Source organism: Macrobrachium rosenbergii, chromosome 21 (genome assembly GCF_040412425.1).
Source record: "Macrobrachium rosenbergii isolate ZJJX-2024 chromosome 21, ASM4041242v1, whole genome shotgun sequence".
NCBI classification, from domain to species: domain Eukaryota; kingdom Metazoa; phylum Arthropoda; class Malacostraca; order Decapoda; family Palaemonidae; genus Macrobrachium; species Macrobrachium rosenbergii.
In genome coordinates, this window is record NC_089761.1 from 70633655 (window position 1) to 70652531 (window position 18877).

The 18877-nt window shown below is 40.5% G+C and overlaps 1 protein-coding gene across 1 annotated transcript in view; it reads left to right on the forward strand.

The window, feature by feature from the left end:
• LOC136849552 (general transcription factor 3C polypeptide 1) overlaps positions 1-18877 on the forward strand; it is a 1135756-nt gene that overhangs the window by 671233 nt on the left and 445646 nt on the right. Inside the window, 1 exon segment of the mRNA XM_067122889.1 lies at positions 7849-8079. Coding sequence (XP_066978990.1) covers positions 7849-8079 — 231 coding nt within the window.

An 18877-nucleotide genomic window follows, 5' to 3' on the forward strand; every position in this document is an offset into this window, starting at 1 on the left:
ATCCTGAGAAAATAACTGTGCCTGAACCTTGTGGTCAAACACCTTATCTAGAAGCTTCAGTTACATTACAGTACAATACTTATGGATCCTTAGAAACATCTAACAGAGATGTAGTTTTAAAAACTGAAACTCAGTAATACTTGAGCAGTATCCACCATGAGGTCAGGAGGCAGACTGCATGTTTAGATTTTTATATACTTGATGGTAAGAAATACCTGTCAAAAATTGCTATATCAAATTGTTAAGACTTCTTGGCACTGGAGTGGGAGATGTTTATTTAGTCCCATCATCCCCCTCCTTTCACTTCAGTGGTATGCATGCTAATTATACAAGTAAAATTATGAAGTAAAAAACAAAGATTTTCTTGACAAGAAGAGAGCAACACAGTAGTGTAAAGAATTTCTTGTAACAAAGTAGTTGAATACAAATCCCAAGGGATGGATTTATTTGTCATCTGATATCATCAGAATGAGTAATGACAGCATTTTAAAAAAAGTGTGTAAAACCACATGAGGTACAATTTGAATTTCTATTAAATTTGTTAATTTTATCATGGGCCAGGAGCAACTTTTCTAACAAAAGCTGGCAAATAAATATAGTGACATCCTTCAATATAAACAGGCAAATTTACAAAATTGTGAATGGATATCAAAGGTCATATCTGCTAGGGTATCAGATGAAAAAGCTAAAAGTCCTTTTTTGTCAAAGGTAAATTTACTTATTTTGTCATACTTTTCAGTTTGAAACTTATGAAAATTTAATTTGTGTCAAAAAATAAACATGTTATGTGGGTCATTTGTTTTAGAAACATCAAGAACTGAAGGATTTATAAAATGAAATCAAAGAGGATGTCACCAATATTCAGTTATGTTAGATCATCAAGAATATCTAAATCTGTCATTCATATTCCCCTTAGGGGGTTAGTGCCATCAGTACACCTTGTGTAATGCGTTGTAGACATTACTGTGGGTGTTTGCAGTGTCACTTCACCCCCTTGCTGTACCAACTTTTCAAGTCTTATACTTTACCACCATTCTTACTTTCTTTTTAAAGTCTGGCTCTCCAACTTCTTTAACTGTTACTTACTAATGCAACCATGGGGTTTTCTCCAAGTTCCACCTTTAGATCCTTGTACTCTGTCTTTATTTTGGGACCTCTGCCTTGCCGTCAAACCACTCAACTCCCTCTTTTTACAGTCTTGAGTGGGGAATAGCTGAAAGTGCCCCTGTACTTGGCTTGGCAGCATAAATTTCATAAATAAGATCCCAGCCATATGGTTAATAGTTAAAATTTTTTATTCATTAAGAAGTAAATGTAAGTTAGCAATATCAAAAGTATGAATTGCACCCATATGGATTCCAGTGTTTTCACTCCTACTGCACTATTTGTTTATATGGTAGGCATCCCTAGGCATCATAGCACAGTCTTGTTGATGTGAGTAGTACAGATTTAAGTATTTTTCAATGCTTCATATTATATATTTTTAGCAGGAACAAGCCAGGCTGCTGTAAACCCAGGAAATACATTAAATATCTGAAGTTTATTCACTATTATTACTGTCTTTATGAATTTCCAATCAGACAAGGAATTCTGAGCAGCTACGATATTGCTTCCCAGTTATGTAATGTAGATATTTCACATAATCACTATTCAGCAATTGTGTCGTCTTCTTTTACATGGAACATTTTTAAAGATCAGGAACTTGCCTCATAGGGTTTCATAGATTAGAATATCTGTACTTGCATTGGAGTAAAGAAAAATGTGCAAAAAAAAAAAAATTAGGGAACCTAAATACATAGAATTATAGAATAAGAGAATATGCATAACTGTTATTGAATAAAAGTGGTATGAGATGAAAAGTAAATAACAAAAAATTGTGCTTGTTAGGCAAATGAATGTTTTGCAGTAACAGAGATGACCTAGCGTCTCCAAGTAGCTGTGTAGGTAATGGAATCAATAAAAAAGATATACCATTGAAATATGGGAATTGAGTGCCATAGCTACTCATAAATTATATAAAATTAGAGAGGTTTTTGCGTAGTTTCCTCTTCTCAACTCTTGAAGTTGGTGTAGCTGAGTCCATTTCATACAGATTAATGCTAATTTTATTACTGTAATGGGTTTGTATAAAAACTGGTAATATTATAAAAATATTCCACAAATACAAGCCTCATATATAAATGATTTAAATGGAAGTGTCTATCTTCCAGCTTCTCCAGTTGTTTTCTTCTTGCTTTTGCATGAGCTTGCTGGGGCGTCAGTAATGCTTGCATGATACTGTAGTAAGAAATTCCCTTGTATTTAGGGATACTTAGCAAACATGATTCAATGTTTTGCTAATCTGCTGACAACCATTCCCTTTCACCGCCATGCTGTACTGAGCATTTTGTCCATAAGTAAATTAAGGAGTAGGTTGTATTTATGAAAATAAAAAAAAGTTTGTTTTGGCACATATACGAACCTATGCTTTCATATATGTAGTAATCTGTGCTTACTTGTCTTCGGCTGTTATTGAATCTTCTCAAAAAAACAAAATCCTAATGCTACCTGGGTTACATTGCGTGACCAGGCCCAACCTGCTATTGTCCATTGTATTTGCAGCCGTCCTAGAGTTTGCATGTTTTCCGAGTTCTCTCTCATGTTCGTTCGTACTGTTTCTTTGTTCTTTGTGATTGGGAGTATGTACTCCCAGTGCTTAAGAGCTTGTCTGACTATTTGCCACATCTAGTTTGCACCTTCACGCCTGTAGATTATATTGATGTTTCTGTGCGTTGTGCATTGGTTTTTTTTCTCCCTTGGTGTGGGACAAAGAGTGGCGGACTAGAATGTAACTCACGTGCGTCTTCCTTTCGGAGCAAAGAGAATAGTGCATAGATTAAGTGTTTCTTTTTAAAGGGGGATTACTTCCCAGGCCAGGTAGCCTTAGTAATGTGGTGGAAAGTTTTATGAGATCTTTTCCAGGGTCAGAAGAGCATTTTCTGTGCCCACGTGATCACACGTTTGTGTTTTTCCCAACACCCCAGCATTGTTTCTCTCTCTCTCTCTCTCTCTCTCTCTCTCTCTCTCTCTCTCTCTCTCTCTCTCTCTCTCTCTCTCTCTCTCTCTCTCTCTCTCTCTCTTCCTGTGATGATTGAAGAGAAATGTGTCATCTTGCAGGAAAGGGTAAGTTCTGCAGTAATTCATGTCACAGATAGGTGTACAACCCCATTCAATGTGTATTTGTGTGGGGGTTGGGAATGTTCCTACGAGGTACTGTGCGGAGAGTGCAAAGCATGGCCATCGCTTCAGTGGGGAAAATACAAAAGAAGACGGGGGAAGAAGACCCATCTTCATCTTCAGAGAACCTCCATTCCTCCCTCCTTCCCCATCATCGGTGCCACCGTAAACTCCTCCATTCCTCACAACTTCTGGTAAGGACCTTGTTCCTTCCATTAAGTTCGAAGGTAAGAAGAAACCTTAACAAGTTTTGCAAGGTCTTTTGCAGTTCCTCGGAGAAGAGGTACAGAACAGTGGCACGATGGAGTCCGGGGAGTTGAACAGGGGTACAGAGAAAGGGGCAGGCTGGCCCAGAGCGGGGAAGGGAGGAACCATTGTTCACATAGTAGGGCGAGACAGAGATCCCCCTCAACAGAAGCAGGAGCAGTGTGGAGCAGAGTGACACCCCTCTCTGCACTGCTCCTGACACCACTCACTGAGACAGAATGCCAATGGGAAGTCAGAGAGATGTTGCTGCTCTCACTCAGTAGACAGGTCCCAGGGAACGGTACCCCAAGGGCAGCTGCAGCAGAGCGGGTCCCATGCATCTCAGTATCGTCCCAGACACCGATCACCAGGACGGGACATAGTGGCCGTTCCGGACAACCACCAGGTGGAATGGGGCTGACCCCCTGTGACCTCGCTGCTAGGGTAGGTGCAGCAAGCCTGGAAGGAGGTATAAAGACCTTCCTCCTGGAACTTCCAGATGGGGAGAGGAATTTTTACGTATCTTTTGATATATATTCTAACCTTAATTTGTTGTATTTTAAATTTGGACTTTGTCCTTAAGGTTTGCAGGAAGTTAGATTTAGCAGAACCGGACAACTTGACACCTGAGGATTACCCCAGTTTCTCATAGATGAAGTATTTGTTCTGGCAGTCTTCCAGAAACCAAGTAAACAATTCACCTTCCTTGGTCCTGTTAGTAGCAAGTATCATGAAGGAGTTTGACAGCGTAATAGCAGGAGAGGAGGGGTCCCTAGCCTCCTTCAGGTCCTAGAAGTTGTTTCTCCTACCGTTTCCTCACCAAGTTGGCACCCTTCCTAGAAATGTGAATTCGTCAGTCTGCCGACTTTCTCCTGTTGCCGAGTGTAGGGGTGCAACCACTACCCAGGGTTCTTTGGACCCCCGGTGTACCAGTACCAGCCCCAGTTGGCCACCTACCTGGGCTGTCAGTACCATACTTGGTCCCTTGTTAGTGGTGCCATGGTACTGCTGTTCCCATTGCTGACTGAACAAGTGCAACTGCTACTTGGGGTTCATTGGACCTACAGTGTACTGGTACCAGTCCCAGTGGCCCACCCCCCGGGCCACCATTACCAGCACTAGCCAGCGAGGAAATGTGAGAAAATAGTATGCAAGTGCTTCCTCACCCCTCCCTCCCAACCTTCAAGAGAACGGGCCATGGGTCCTGGGACAGTGGCCCGGACCGGCTCTGTTGCTGGTAAGGCAAGGCAGTCTTCTTCACTTGTAGAAGCCTTGACATCTAGGTAGACTAAAGCACGCCCACAGGACAGCCCCTGTGCACATTCACGTGAATGGGAACACTCTCCCCAACCCGGACAGACATCGGCATCGCGGTTTGAGGCCTCTCTTACCTACTGAGACTTCGGTCTTTGGCGGGGTGTTTGTTTTCTTTTTTGTGTTCCCCTCGCCTCATAATGGTGTCTGGGAGATGGGATCCAGACAGTTTTGGGGCTTGGGACCAGGAACGTTCTCGTTCCCATTCCAGCCCATGACGTGGAGGCGTGCATTCTTGGTCCAGTCCACAGACTGAACAGGACTTACTTTGAATTATTAAGAGGTCGACAGGGGCTCTGGTGATTATGTTTATCCTACTGAGTTACAGAGACATGTTGTGGAGGTCATTAGAATGATACACCTTTTTAATGATCTTGAGGAAGGGACATTACCTGTTCTTGCTTTGTGCTGCCCCGGGCAAGAGAATGCTCCCTAGTCCAGTTCATGCAAGGCACTTCCTCCATTTCTAGCCTACCAGAGAAAATATGTTTTCTCGGAGAGACCATTGCCATCTTTTAGGTTGTCCTGGACCTGACTTGTCTGTGTCCTGGTCTGTCCCTAGAATGTCTGTATGGATTTGTGGGATAGTTATGTTAAATACCTACCCATAGGACCTCCCACAAATATCTCCTTTTTACCCTCGAGGAGGAGACTGTGTTCTAGTTCAAGGCACGTGTTTTGAACTCATAACTGCTCCCCCAAGAGTTCACTCAGAGTGTTCATTTTTACTTTTATCTCTGCTCAAGCTCAGTTGTATAGGTATGTCTACGGAGGTACCAGTGCAACTGGCTGGTCCTGGCAAGCTAGTTACTGCAGTCATTAGGACAGAGATCAACTCCTCAAGTTTTTTGTCACAACTTGGGTATAGTGATCAGCTGTGAGAAATCTGATCTCGCTCGCAAACAGAGGGTAGAGTATCTGAACATGCTGATAGACACTGCAGCAGTGAGGTTCCTCTCTTTGGGTTCTCATATTAGAATGACATTCGTAGCTTCAAGGTGACGCCAAGCAGAATGATATGAAGACCTCCTCCACTTGCTGGTGGACATACCATGGCAACTTCCCCAACTCGCACCCTGCTGAGGCAAGAACACAATGGCCAGTTTTCATCAGGCAGTGGCCTCCCTTTATCGTCATGGGTGGAGGCTGTCTAGCAGCTCCCTAGAAAGAAAGGTGAAAGAAAGGATTTTTCAGGAGTAGTTACTATGGTCTTTGCCAGACCCCTCAGGCCCTCTTCCCTTGGTCGTTACAATGGAAAAGGGAAGGTGTTCTTTCGTTGGTGCAGTGAGAGGGATCTCTGTCCCCTTAAAACGTCCTGAAGGAGGTGCCGGAATTCCTTCTCCTCCTGCGTCAGGACGAGCACCTCTCTGTGTCTGCAATTAAAGGTTATAGCGCCGACCTTGCCTGGGTATTCAAACCTAGGGGCATAGACCTTTCAGCGTCATGGGAGTGGTCAGACATGATCAGAAATTTCGACAAGTTGCTTCCCTCGGGAATTGAAACCACCTGGAAAGGAGCGTCACAAAAATCTTGGCTTTCCTGAGGAAACCATCCGTTGAACTGATCAGAAGGGCATCAGACCGGGACTTGACACTATAATTGGTTTTTCCTGTTGGCATCAACGAAGAGGGTGGGGAAACCTCGTGCCCTCTCATATACCATTACCCACATCCATGGATGGACATCGATGGGCTTCACCTTCCTCCCAGAGTTCGTGGTGAAGACCTAGAACCCCTCCACACATGATTAAAGGTTCGATACAATTTCTGTCCCTTCGTTAAGGACTTCATAGGGAATGAAAGGATGGAATGTTGCTAAGCCCAGTCAGAGCCCTGAGAGCCTGCCTTAAACGCACAGCCCCCCCACCAAACCAGCCTGTTGGAGACTTATCTTAAGTATGGGTTGGGAGAAGCAAGAGATTTCAAGGAATATTATCGCCTTCTGGCTGAAAGAGGTGGTTGTGAGGGCATACCATTTCGACTGCAACGAAGATCCGGGCCCAACCAGAGTCAGAGCTTACAACATCAGAGGAAAGGACCGTTGGTGGTGTATAAGCAAAAACCACTTGGTTGGTCAGGTCCTCCGGGCCAGGGTCTGGAAGAGGTAGACGGTTTTCAACTATTCCTGCCTCAAGGATATAGCACTCAAGTCCTTAGGTACCTTCACCTTGGGCCTGGAAGTGGTGGTGCAGCAGGTCATATAACGACGTGGAGGCCTATGGGAGCTCCGTTGTGAGGGGAAGACATCGACAGCAACATCATGAGGAACGGGTGAGTACGTCACACTATCTTACACCTCTTGTATTCCCTTGGGGTATTGAGAGGGAACGGCCCTAGTTTACCTGAGAGATCATCCTCCCACCGTCAGGTGAGGCTTCATATATGAAAGCGTAGGTTCATGTACATGTTGGAACAAATGACAAATAAAGAAATTTGTATTTTTCCTAACATATGAACCTACGCTTTTATATAGGTAAAGTCACCCTCCTCTTACCTCTCCATGTAGTTTTGATCCTCACTCCTTCTAGGAGTATGAATGGAACTGTGTATGGTTGTCTCACACAATGGATGACGGCAGGTCAGGCCAGGTCACACCACATGACCCATATAATGTTAGGACTTTGTTTTCAAGAGATAATTCAGTAACAGCCAAAGATAGGTAAATGCAGATTACTCCATATATGAAAGCATAGGTGCGTATGTTACGAAAAATACAAATTTCTTTTTAATTTGGTATCCTGTATTCAACAATTTTTCATCGCTGTTAGTAAGTAAATGAAAAACAAAGCAGATTCCTTAGTTGAAGTATATATTCAAGTTTTTTTTTACCTATTACTAGAACTAGACTTTTAGTTTTCTGTTTCTTTTGTTATTCCTTCAGATATTTGGTGCTAATAGTAATTTTGCTGGTACTGTACTGTCTAGGAAAAAGTTTACCCCTGTAATGTAGAATCTTAATTACCAAAAAGCTTAACTTTACACAAAAACGAATCTTTTTGCATTTACTCTGAGCATGTATTTCTTGAATTTTTTTATTACTTTTTGGATTTTAATACCTTTTATGTAATTTCAGAGTTCTCTGTGCTCAAAATATGACCGTGACTCTTATGCATATCAACTGTATCTGGCTTATCAACAGTATCCTCAGTCCCTTTTGAATTCAGTGCTTACTCACATGCGTCAGGATCAGATGATCAGCTACAAAAAGTGCTATAATCGGTCTCTATTCACCCAAACATGTTTACCTTTATCTACATCTCCATTTCAGTTGTCTGTGACTTACCTTCATGTGTTTAATTTTAAGGTAAGTGATACTGTTTATCTACATGTTATTTCTTATTCAGCGTAAGATATGCTTATAATTTGTTGTTTAAATATGCACAGCATTCAGAATGGTGTGTTTCCTATTAAGAAAAAAGATGCATACTGCATTTGTACTGCATTTATGTTTTGTGGTTTCTTAGATTTCCAAGATGTTTTACTTTGGAATTTAATTGCCCTCACAATTACTCTTGCTGGAAAGGACACCATTCTTTTGGAATTTAATTGCCCTCACAATTACTCTTGCTGGAAAGGACACCATTCTTTGCTTAGCCATTGGGCTTTGATCCACCTTCTGAGTGGCTAAAATAAGGTCAACAAAATGACATGCCAGATGTGTGTGAAATTTCTAGTGTGCTCTTGGCAGCAAGTTTTAAGGACGAAACAGCTTGCTTGAAGCTGTCATGATCGGTCCTGGGGTTCAGCAAGAGGGAGGAAGGGGAAGATTATATCTTTCCAATAAAACACTGTCAGCAAATATTTAACCCCTTCTCGGAAGATCTATATTTTGGCCAAAACCCAGTAACATCAGTCCCCAGTACCTCCCAAGTTAACCATGCAGAGGAAAAGAGGAAGTTCCTCTTGGAGGTGATTTTCTTACAAATGAAGTTGATATTGGTACTGAAATGACCTTGAAGAACCCAGAAGGATCAGGGACACAACCTTCAGCTAACCATGGGAGAAACTTTCTAGAAGGAATTCAATCCCCCATGCAGCTTTCAGAAGCTGACCAGGATCCTTCTCCCAAAAGGGATACAAGGATTCGCTGAACCCCAATTGAAATGACTACATTTTTGGAGGGGTATAGTAACTCACTCAGGACCTCTGCCTCCTTGGTAAGAGGCAGTCATAGTTCAGCTGTGGATGCTCATTCAGATTATGCAAGCTCCCCCAAAAGGGATACACAGTTTGCAGCATTTGATCAGTTCCGTAAGGAAATTGTGAGTAATATCAAAGATGCCGTTGCCACAGAACGGCAATATGTAATAGACATATTGCATGATTCCAAACAGGAAATTGAAGAAATCAAGTCAGTGATGTACACTCCTAAGTGTGAAAGTACTGCATCCTGCAACTGAAAAGGGAGAGTGGAAACAAATTCTGACCAAACAAGATCCAAGGTTAGAATTTTAACTGGAACCAACAAAACAGCCAGTTCAGACTACAAAGCTTCAGATCAAAACATAACAGGGGCTCCAGTATTCTCCCCTGATGATACTGATAATCCTTGGCGAGAAACTTCAATGTGTATTTTCTCTCCTGATGGTAAGTACCTAATTAATGAGAGAAAAACTATGATCAAAGTTGTACATGTGGGGTTGAGAGACAGGACAGCATTCCCTAATACAGAATGGTGCCTAATACCACCTCTGCCAGAAATGGAGAAACCTCAAAAGGAAACAGTTCTCTTATGTGGGAATACAGCATTGAAAGCTATAGATGACGCCCTTTAACAGGTCAGCGGAAGCTGGATTTATACCTGTACTCCCATTCTGAATAAAACCCAACTTGCTCACATGAAGTACCCCCAGCCATCTGTCCCTTCACTTTTAAAATAATTAACCATGTGAAGACAAACTTTCAGAATTGTGTAGTAACTAGAAAATGGGAGCCAATGACAGAACTAAAACCATTTGCCACAGTCGTCCTGGTTTTGCAAAATTCCACCAAGGATTGGGCAACACTTCAACTCCCTTTTGAAAGGAAAAAGCTCCCCTTGGATGTGGGTACTCAGCAGTTTGGGACCCCTATGAGAAGAATCTCTGATGAGACAGCTTCGTCAGAATTCCATGCTAGGACTCGTCTCCTTATTATCTTAACCTCTTCCACCTTGCTAGAAGCTGCCACCAAAAGGCTTCCAGAAGATTCCAGGACACTTTTTGCTGTTGTGGCCAAAAGTCTTATGAGAACCCTGTGGGAACCACTCTATGACTTTTTAGACTGGCGCTTAAAAGCGCGAATTGAAACATTGGAAGCCCCCAACAAGTCACTTCACAATGTGACTGATTTATTACAGTCAAACCCATTCTGTAAAGACCTGTTTGAGGATTCTATTGTAACTCAAGTCAGCGAACAAGCACACCAACAAAATTGTAGTGTACGCTCTTCTGGGAAAAGGAGAATTCAGGAAACAAAAAACCCAAAATTTCCCTTTACCCAATTCAGAAAAGGCTCGCTTTGATCAAAAATCATATAAGCCTGCAGTCCCCTCCAAAACTTTATCTCATAAACAGGTAGGTGGTCAGTCAGCAAGGATATCCTTTTCACAAGGTCCAAAAACCATCTTACAAAGGAAAAGGAAAAGCAACACCTGGAATGCCTATCAAAGGAAAAGGTAGAGGAAGAGGGGGTACCAATAGGAACTGTTTGGTAGGGGGTCAGCTTCAAAGACACCACAGGGAATGAAAGTCTTCTCCTTGGGGACACAGCATTGTTCTCAACAGGCTGGGGTGGAAATGGTCTCACCCCAACCCCCCACGCCTTTAAAGGGGTTCTTTCAAGAACCAGACCCCTCTCTGAAAGATTACGTGCAGGAGGCCCTGTTAGAAGGTGCCATAGAGAAACATACGTATATTTGCCACCAAGCACGTCTCTTCAGTGTCCCCAAGAAGGATTCCTCCAAATGAAGAGTGATCCTCGACCTATCAGCATTGAACAAGTACATTGCCAAAAGTTTCGGAGGACTACTGTTGCCCATGTACTTTCAGTCATTCCAAAAGGGACTTGGACAATTTCTATAGATCTGAAAAACACATACTGGCACATCCCTATCGCTGCTCCCTTCTGCCCCTTCCCAGGGTTCTGGATAGGGAATGATACATACATGTTCAAAGTCATGACTTTTGAGCTAAACATTGCCCCAAGAATTTTTACAAAATTAGCAGCGGTAGTTGTCCAGGAACTCAGGAAAGAAGGAATACAGTACAACTAATAGCTTACCTAGACGACTAGTTAATCTGGGGGTCCCAAGAAAAGAGTGCTTGAAAAACCTAAGAGCAGTGGTCAACAAACTTGAGTAAAAAGGTTTTATAATAAATTGGAAAAAATCCCCCCTCACACCCAGCAGACTCTTTCAGTGGCCAGGACTGTGTTGGGATACTCTTCACGGCCTGTTGTCTCTCCCCATCAGAACTCAGAACAGAATAAGGAAAAACCTCAAAAGGTTCCTTGCGCAGCCCAGGGTTTCCAGACAGCAGTTAGAACGTATGATGGGTCTGCTGCAGTTTGCATCAGTAATAGATCCAACACTAAGATTGTAATTGAAAAACGTGAACAAATTTTGGCAATCGCATGCAAGAAAAAAGATGCGAGACCAATTTCACCAAAAGAATCAGAAAGTTGGGGAGATACTTTGGCCTTGGACCTGAAAGGAATCTGTGGCGAAACAGGTCACCCTGACTCCATCTGTAAGAGTGACAATACACACAGATGCCCCGTTGACAGGTTGGGGAGAACATTGGGAGGATTGTCAGGTGGCAGGGAGGTGGTCAGCCACTCTGAGGAAGTGTCACATCAATTTGATGGAACTGATGGCTGTCTTTTTGTCTCTTAAAAAACTCAGATCTCCAGAAGAGAAGACACATATTCTGTTGGTTCTAGACAACATGACTGCGATGTCCTGCATCAAGAGATCGGGATCGGGTTCACCTCCTCTCAACATGGTAATGCCAGCCATCCTTTGGATGGCACAAGTAAGGAAGTGGCACCTGTTTGGGATTCACAGGGTCTCTCAACGTAATAGGAGGCTCTCTATCAAGGAAAACGAGCCTCAACAGATTGGATGTTGGACAACCACTCTTTTCAGACAATAGCGAACATGTTTCCACGACCGGAAGTGGGCCTGTTCGCCACATATGACAATCACAGACTCGCAGTATTTGTGTCTCCGAACTTGGATAATCAAGCAATAGCAAGAGATTCCTTTCTGCAAGACTGGAATAAGTGGAAGACGATATATCTTTTTCCACCATTGTCCCAGATTTTGAAGGTTTTGAGCAAACTCCTAACCTTCAGAACAACTTACTTAACCCTTAAACGCCTACTGGACGTATCATACGTCGACTAAAATTGTCTGTTGGGTGCCAAGTGGACGTACCGTACGTTGACTACAAAAAATTTCAACCTTCGGTCAACTTTGACTCGACCGAAATGGTCGAAAAACGCAATTGTAAGCTAAAACTCTTACATTCTAGTAATAGTCAATCATGTACCTTCATTTTGCAACAAATTGGAAGTCTCTAGCACAATATTTCGATTTATGGTGAATTTTTGAAAAAACTTTTTTCTTACGCCCACGCTGTAACTCGGCCGAAAATTTCAGAAATTCTTTCGCCATTTTGTCGTAATTTTTGCACTGTTCTATATTAGCCGTTACATAAGGTTTTATATATGAAAATGTCTGCAATTTCATGTAAAATACAGCAAAATACAACCCATGGTTTGTAGCTTTTATCAGTTTGGAAATATTTTCATATAAACCACGATAACTGCCAAAATTTCAACCTTCGGTCAACTTTGACCTGACTGAAATGGTCAAAAAATGCAATTGTAAGCTAAAACTCTTACATTCTAGTAATATTCAATCATTTCCCTTCATTTTGCAACCAATTGGAAGGCTCTAGCACAATATTTCAAGTTATGGTGAATTTTTGAAAAAAACTTTTTCCTTACGTCCGCGCCAGAAATTCTTTCATTATGTTGTCGTAATGTTTGCATCGTTTTACATTAGTCGTTACATAAACTTTTATATATGAAAGTGTGCGCAATTTCATGTAGAATACAACAGAAAATAGCTCATGGTTGTAGCTTTTATCAGTTTTGAAATATTTTCGCATAAATCACGATAACTGCCAAAATTTCAACCTTCGGTCAACTTTAACTCGACCGAAATGGTAAAAAAACGCAATTGTAAGCTAAAAATCTTACATTCTAGTAATATTCAATCGTTTACATTCTAGTAATATTCAATCGTTTACCTTCATTTTGCAATAAATTGGAAGTCTCTAGCACAATATTTCGATTTATGGTGAATTTAAAAAAAAAAAAACATTTTCCTTACGTCTGCGCTGGTAACTCTGCCGAACATCTCAGAAATTCTTTCGTCTCGTTGTCGTAATATTTGCACCGTTTTATATTAGTCGTTACATAAAGTTTTATATATGAAAATGTGCATAATTTCATGTACAATACAACAGAAAATAACTCATGGTTGTAGCTTTTATCAGTTTTGAAATATTTTCATATAAATCACGATAAATAAAAAAATTCGACTTTTGGTCAAATTTAACTCGACCGAAATGGTCGAAAACTGCAATTGTAAGCTAAAACACTTACAGTCTAGTAATATTCAATCAATTAGCTTCATTTTTCAACAAACGGGAAGTCTCTAGCACAATATTTCGATTTATGGTGAATTTTGAAAAAACATTTTTTTACGTCCGTGTTATTTAATTCATGCATCATTTTGTGATAATATTTTTCTGTGTTGCTTTGATCGTTTTAAAATTTGTTGTATACCAAAATCATCGCAATTTAGTGTACAATGAAACTAAAAAAAATTAACTCATTAGCTTTAACCGTTTTGCTTACAGCGCAATTTGTATACAATTATATACAAGTTTTTTTTTTGCTGTCATATATTCCAATATTTATATATGATAATGATAATTTTTTTCATTTCTGATGGTTGCATACTAAACTTCAGGCAATGAGAAAAAAAGGAGCCAAAAATGAACTCTTAATCTTAAAAACTAAGCGTGCTGTGTTTTAAAAAAAAAAAAACTTTTTTCCTGCTTCGGCGCTAACTCACCGAACGCCGCTGGCATACGGGAGACTTTTTTGTAAATAGGGCTTCGGCGTTTAGGGGTTAACAGACCCAAATTGGCCAAACAGGTCATTCACTTCAACAACGGGCAAAAAGATCGGTTCCACTATCGTCCGCTGATCTATCCCAGAAAGTAGGAGGGAAAATCTTTTATGCATCTGCATCCCCCTTTCTGAGCCGAGACTTTCACGTATGGATTTTTAAATATCTACTGTGAAAACTACTCACCCAACATTGCTAGGTTCCTAGTGCAAAAATTATGGATATCATCTATCTTGAAATGCCAGTCTGTGTGGGAGATATGGTTAGATTGTATCTGTACTGAGAGCCCAGTCAAAATTTCTATAGAAACACTTTTAAATTTTCTGACGTACCTCTTTGAAGACAAACTTCTTGTGGTTACAACAGTATTGGCATACAAGGTAGCATTAACCCTTAAACGCCGACTAAATGTATCGTAAGTCAACTAAAATTGTCCATCAGGTGACGAGTGGACATACCGTATGTCGACTACAAAAAATTTCAACCTTTGGTCAAATTTGACTCTAGCGAAATGGTCGAAAAATGCAATTGTAAGCTAAAACTCTTACATTCTAGTAATATTCAATCATTTACCTTCATTTTGCAACAAATTGGAAGTCTCAGAAATTCTTTCGTCATTTTGTTGTGATTTTTGCGCCGTTTTATATTAGCCGGTACATAAAGTTTTACACATGAAAGTGTGCGCAATTTCATGTAAAATACAACAAAAAACAACACATGGTTGTAGCTTTTATCAGTTTTGAAATATTTTCATATAAATCACGATAAGTGCCAAAATTTCAACCTACGGTCAACTTTGACTCAACTGAAATGGTCGAAAAACGCAATTGTACGCTAAAACTCTTACATTCTAGTAATATTCAATCATATACCTTCATTTTGCAACAAATTGGAAGTCTCTAGCACAATATTTCGATTTATGGTGAATTTAAAAAAGAAACTTTTTCCTTATGTCCACTCGGTAACTCGGCCAAAAATTTCAGAAATTCTGTCGTCATTTTGTCGTGATTTTTGCACCATTTTATATTAGCCGTTACATAAAGTTTTACACATGAAAATGTGTGCAATTTCATATAAAATACAACAAAAAACAACCCATGGTTGTAGCTTTTATTAGTTTTGAAATATTTTCATATAAATCACGATAAGTGCCAAAATTTCAACCTTTGGTCAACTTTGACTTGACCGAAATGGTCGAAAAACGCAATTGTAAGCTAAAACTCTTACATTCTAGTAATATTCAATCAAGTACCTTCACTTTGCAACAAATTGGAAGTCTCTAGCACAATATTTCGATTTATGGTGAATTTAAAAAAAAAAACTTTTTCCTTACGTCCGCGTGTAACTCTGCCGAACATCTCAGAAATTCTTTAGTCACTTTGTCGTAATGTTTGCACCGTTTTATATTAGTCATTACATAAAGTTTTATATATGAAAATGTTTGCAATTTCATGTAGAATACACCAAAAAATAACTCATGGTTGTAGCTTTTATCAGTTTTGAAATATTTTCATATAAATCACAAATAAATAGAAAAAATTCGACCTTCGGTCAACTATAACTCGACCAAAATTGTCGAAAACTGCAATTGTAAGCTAAAACACTTACAGTCTAGTAATATTCAATCAATTACCTTCATTTTGCAACAAACAGGAAGTCTCTAGAACAATATTTCGATTTATGGTGAATTTTTTAAAAAACTTTTTTTTATGTCTGTGCATTACGAATTCATACATCATTTTGTGATAATATTTTCTCTGTGTTGCTTTGATCGTTTTACAATTTGTTATATACCAAAATCATTGCAATTTAGTGTACAATACAAAGAAAAAATTAACTCATTAGCTTTAACTGCTTGAACATTCACAGCGTGGTTTTGTATACAATTATATATGAAATTTTTTTTTTGAAACGCTGTCATATATTCCAATATTTATATATGATTAAGGGATTTTGACAAAGGAAAAATCTATTTCTTGGGTAAGACCTGTGTCACCCAGTGAAATAGTCCATTAGCACTGATTTCTAGGTATAAGTATTGCTAAGTATACCAGAGAAAAAGCTAACCATAATGCCGGGTTACGACCCCTGGATCAACGCCATTAGATGGTGTCGGTATACACAAGGGGTGAGTGGTTGCCACTACCACAGGTCTCCGTCCTTATAGATCTCTCCAATCTCAAAACCCCGAAAAGTGAGGGGCCGTTCTAAACCTCATCCTCCGCACCCAGCCCAAATTAGCACCTCCCAAGCTTGGTATGCCACTCGGGAGGGAAAAAGGAAGTACAGGATGGAAACACTGGGTGACACAGGTCTTCCCCAGAAATAGATTTTTCCTTTGTCAAAATCCCTTTTCTGGGCTCGACCTGTGTCACCCAGTGAAATCGTGACAGAGAATCAGCCATACAAAAGCTTGGTGGAGTCCTCTAAGAATTACCTTAATGGAGCTAAATAAAACTATGAGAAAATTACTGTGTTTTAATAACCCAAAACATTTATAATAATAAAATAATTAACATTATAGGGCACACAGTCTAAATCACAAAATAACTAACACCAAGACACTTAAGGCTAACAAAAAGATTACAACAGGAAATCCATGAAACGGCCAGGAGTCAGGCTGTGAAGCAGGCCTGACCTAAAGGTTAGAGGGCAAGGCAAGTAAACAAGGCAGGTAGGCGAGAGAGAAATAAACAATAGGATAAACTAAGGTTACATAAACTAGTCTAGGGCTGGGGGAACAATACTTCCTGCAGCCACTGTGGAGTATTTAAGGGCCTCTAGAGACTTAAGATAGTGGCGTTTGAACACTGTTGGTGATTTCCAGCCCGTATACTTTTTAAGGTCATCAAAATTCATATTATGAAAATAATTAGCTGAGGTGGCCACCGCTCAATATCATGTACCTAGGTACTGAATCCGGGTTTGCTTTGCTATGAATGAAATACAGTATTTGTTGCCTGATGGCCTTTAAGGAAATGGTTCCTCCATTTTGCCTAACAAAAGAGGGCCAGACATTCTATTAGAAGTTCTGTTTAAATAAGCTTTTAAAGTGTTAACTGGACATAGGACAGATCCTGTGGAAGGTGAATAACCTTCCAAGGAGACCATCTATTTTGTGGATCCTCATTCTTTGCTAGAAACTTGAGATCCGGAGACAACAGAACTTCTCCTGACGGGAGGAAATCAACATGGTTCGGTTCTCTAGAGAGAGCAGACAGTTCAGAAATTCTAGCCCCTGAGGCTAGACTTACTAGAAATAACGTTTTCCTTAACAGACTCGAGTATGAACATAATTCATTATCAGTGTCTGATGCTAATTTAAGTACGTCATTTAAGAACCAGGAAACCGTGTGTGGACGGGTTGCTGGTCTAAGACGAGCGCATGCTTTAGGAATTGACGAAAAATATGAGTCTGTAAGGTTAATATTGAAGCCATGTAAAAATATTTTTCTTAAAGCAGATTTTGTTGTAGTAATAGTACTAGAGGCCAGTCCTTTCTCAAATAATGATCTGAAGAAAGAGATTGCTAGGTTCGTGGTAATTTCCTGAGCTTCAGATTCCCTCAAAAATAATGCTAACTTTTTAACTGCTGAGTCATATTGTCTGAGAGTAGATTCTCTCTTGTCTGATTCTATGAACAGTGTATTAATAGGATCAATGTTAGCGTCTTTCTGAGCTGCAAACTTCATGAAGTCCATAAAGCTAGGGCATTCAGAATTCTTGAGGAATCTGACACAGTCCGAGTTTGTACTACTTGTGTCAATCTTTGACTGGGGATTTGTTTGCGCCGGAGTTTCAACTCTAGAAGAAGAGGAAACCAATTGCTCTTCGGCCAGTTGGGTGCTACAAGTGCTACTTGACCTTTGAATGATCTGAGTTTGTGTAGAACTTTCATTAATAGGTTTATTGGTGGAAACAGATAGATCCTTTGCCACCTGTTCCAGTCTATTGACATCGCATCCGTGGAGTGAGCTAGAGGGTCTAGATTGGGAGCAACGTAACACGGAAGCTTGTGGTTGCTCTCTGTGGCAAACAGGTCCACCTGGAGACCTGGTACCTGAAGACAAATCCACTCGAATGATGCTTTGTCCAATGACCATTCCGACTTCAGCGGAGTTGTCCTGGATAGTGAATCTGCAATGACATTCCGAACACCTGCCAGATGGGTAGCTGACAGGTGCCAAAGATGTTTCCTTGCCAGAGAGAAAATTGCAATCATTACCTGATTGATATGGCTCGACTTGGAGCCCTGTCTGTTTATACAATGCACAACTACTGCACTGTCCAGTACCAGTCTGATATGAATCTGTCTGGTTGGACGTAGCTTCTTTAGTGTTAGAAATACTGCCATTGCTTCTAGAATGTTGATATGGAACTGGCAGAATACAGTTGACCACATTCCTTGAACTTTCTTGTGTTGGGAGTATCCTTCCCACCCGCTCAGGGAAGCATCTGTATGGATCACTAATGATGGAGGGGGAAATTGGAGAGGCACTGACCTTGACAAACTCTTGACTGTTGACTAGGTTCGAAGCCTCTTCCTCAACACGGGCGGAATTAGAGACATCTTGTCTCTGTTCCTGCTGTTGGCCTGTCTCCGCCATACTCTGTTTATATCCTTCAGTTTGGCTTTCAGCAGCAAATCTGTCACTGACGCAAACTGAAGAGAACCCAGGACTCTTTCCTGGGCAACGACGAGAGGCTCTTTTGTTTTTGAGGAACTGCCTGGTAGCTTTGGCTATTTCCTCCTTTGGCTGGCGGAAGTGACAGTTTGTGTGTGTTTAGATCCCATTGGATTCCTAACCACTGAAACTGAGCCTAACTAACGGGATTTCTTCCTGTTTATTTGAAAACCTAAGGATTCCAGGAAGCTGATCACTATGAATGTTGCTTTTCGACATTCCTTGGCGTT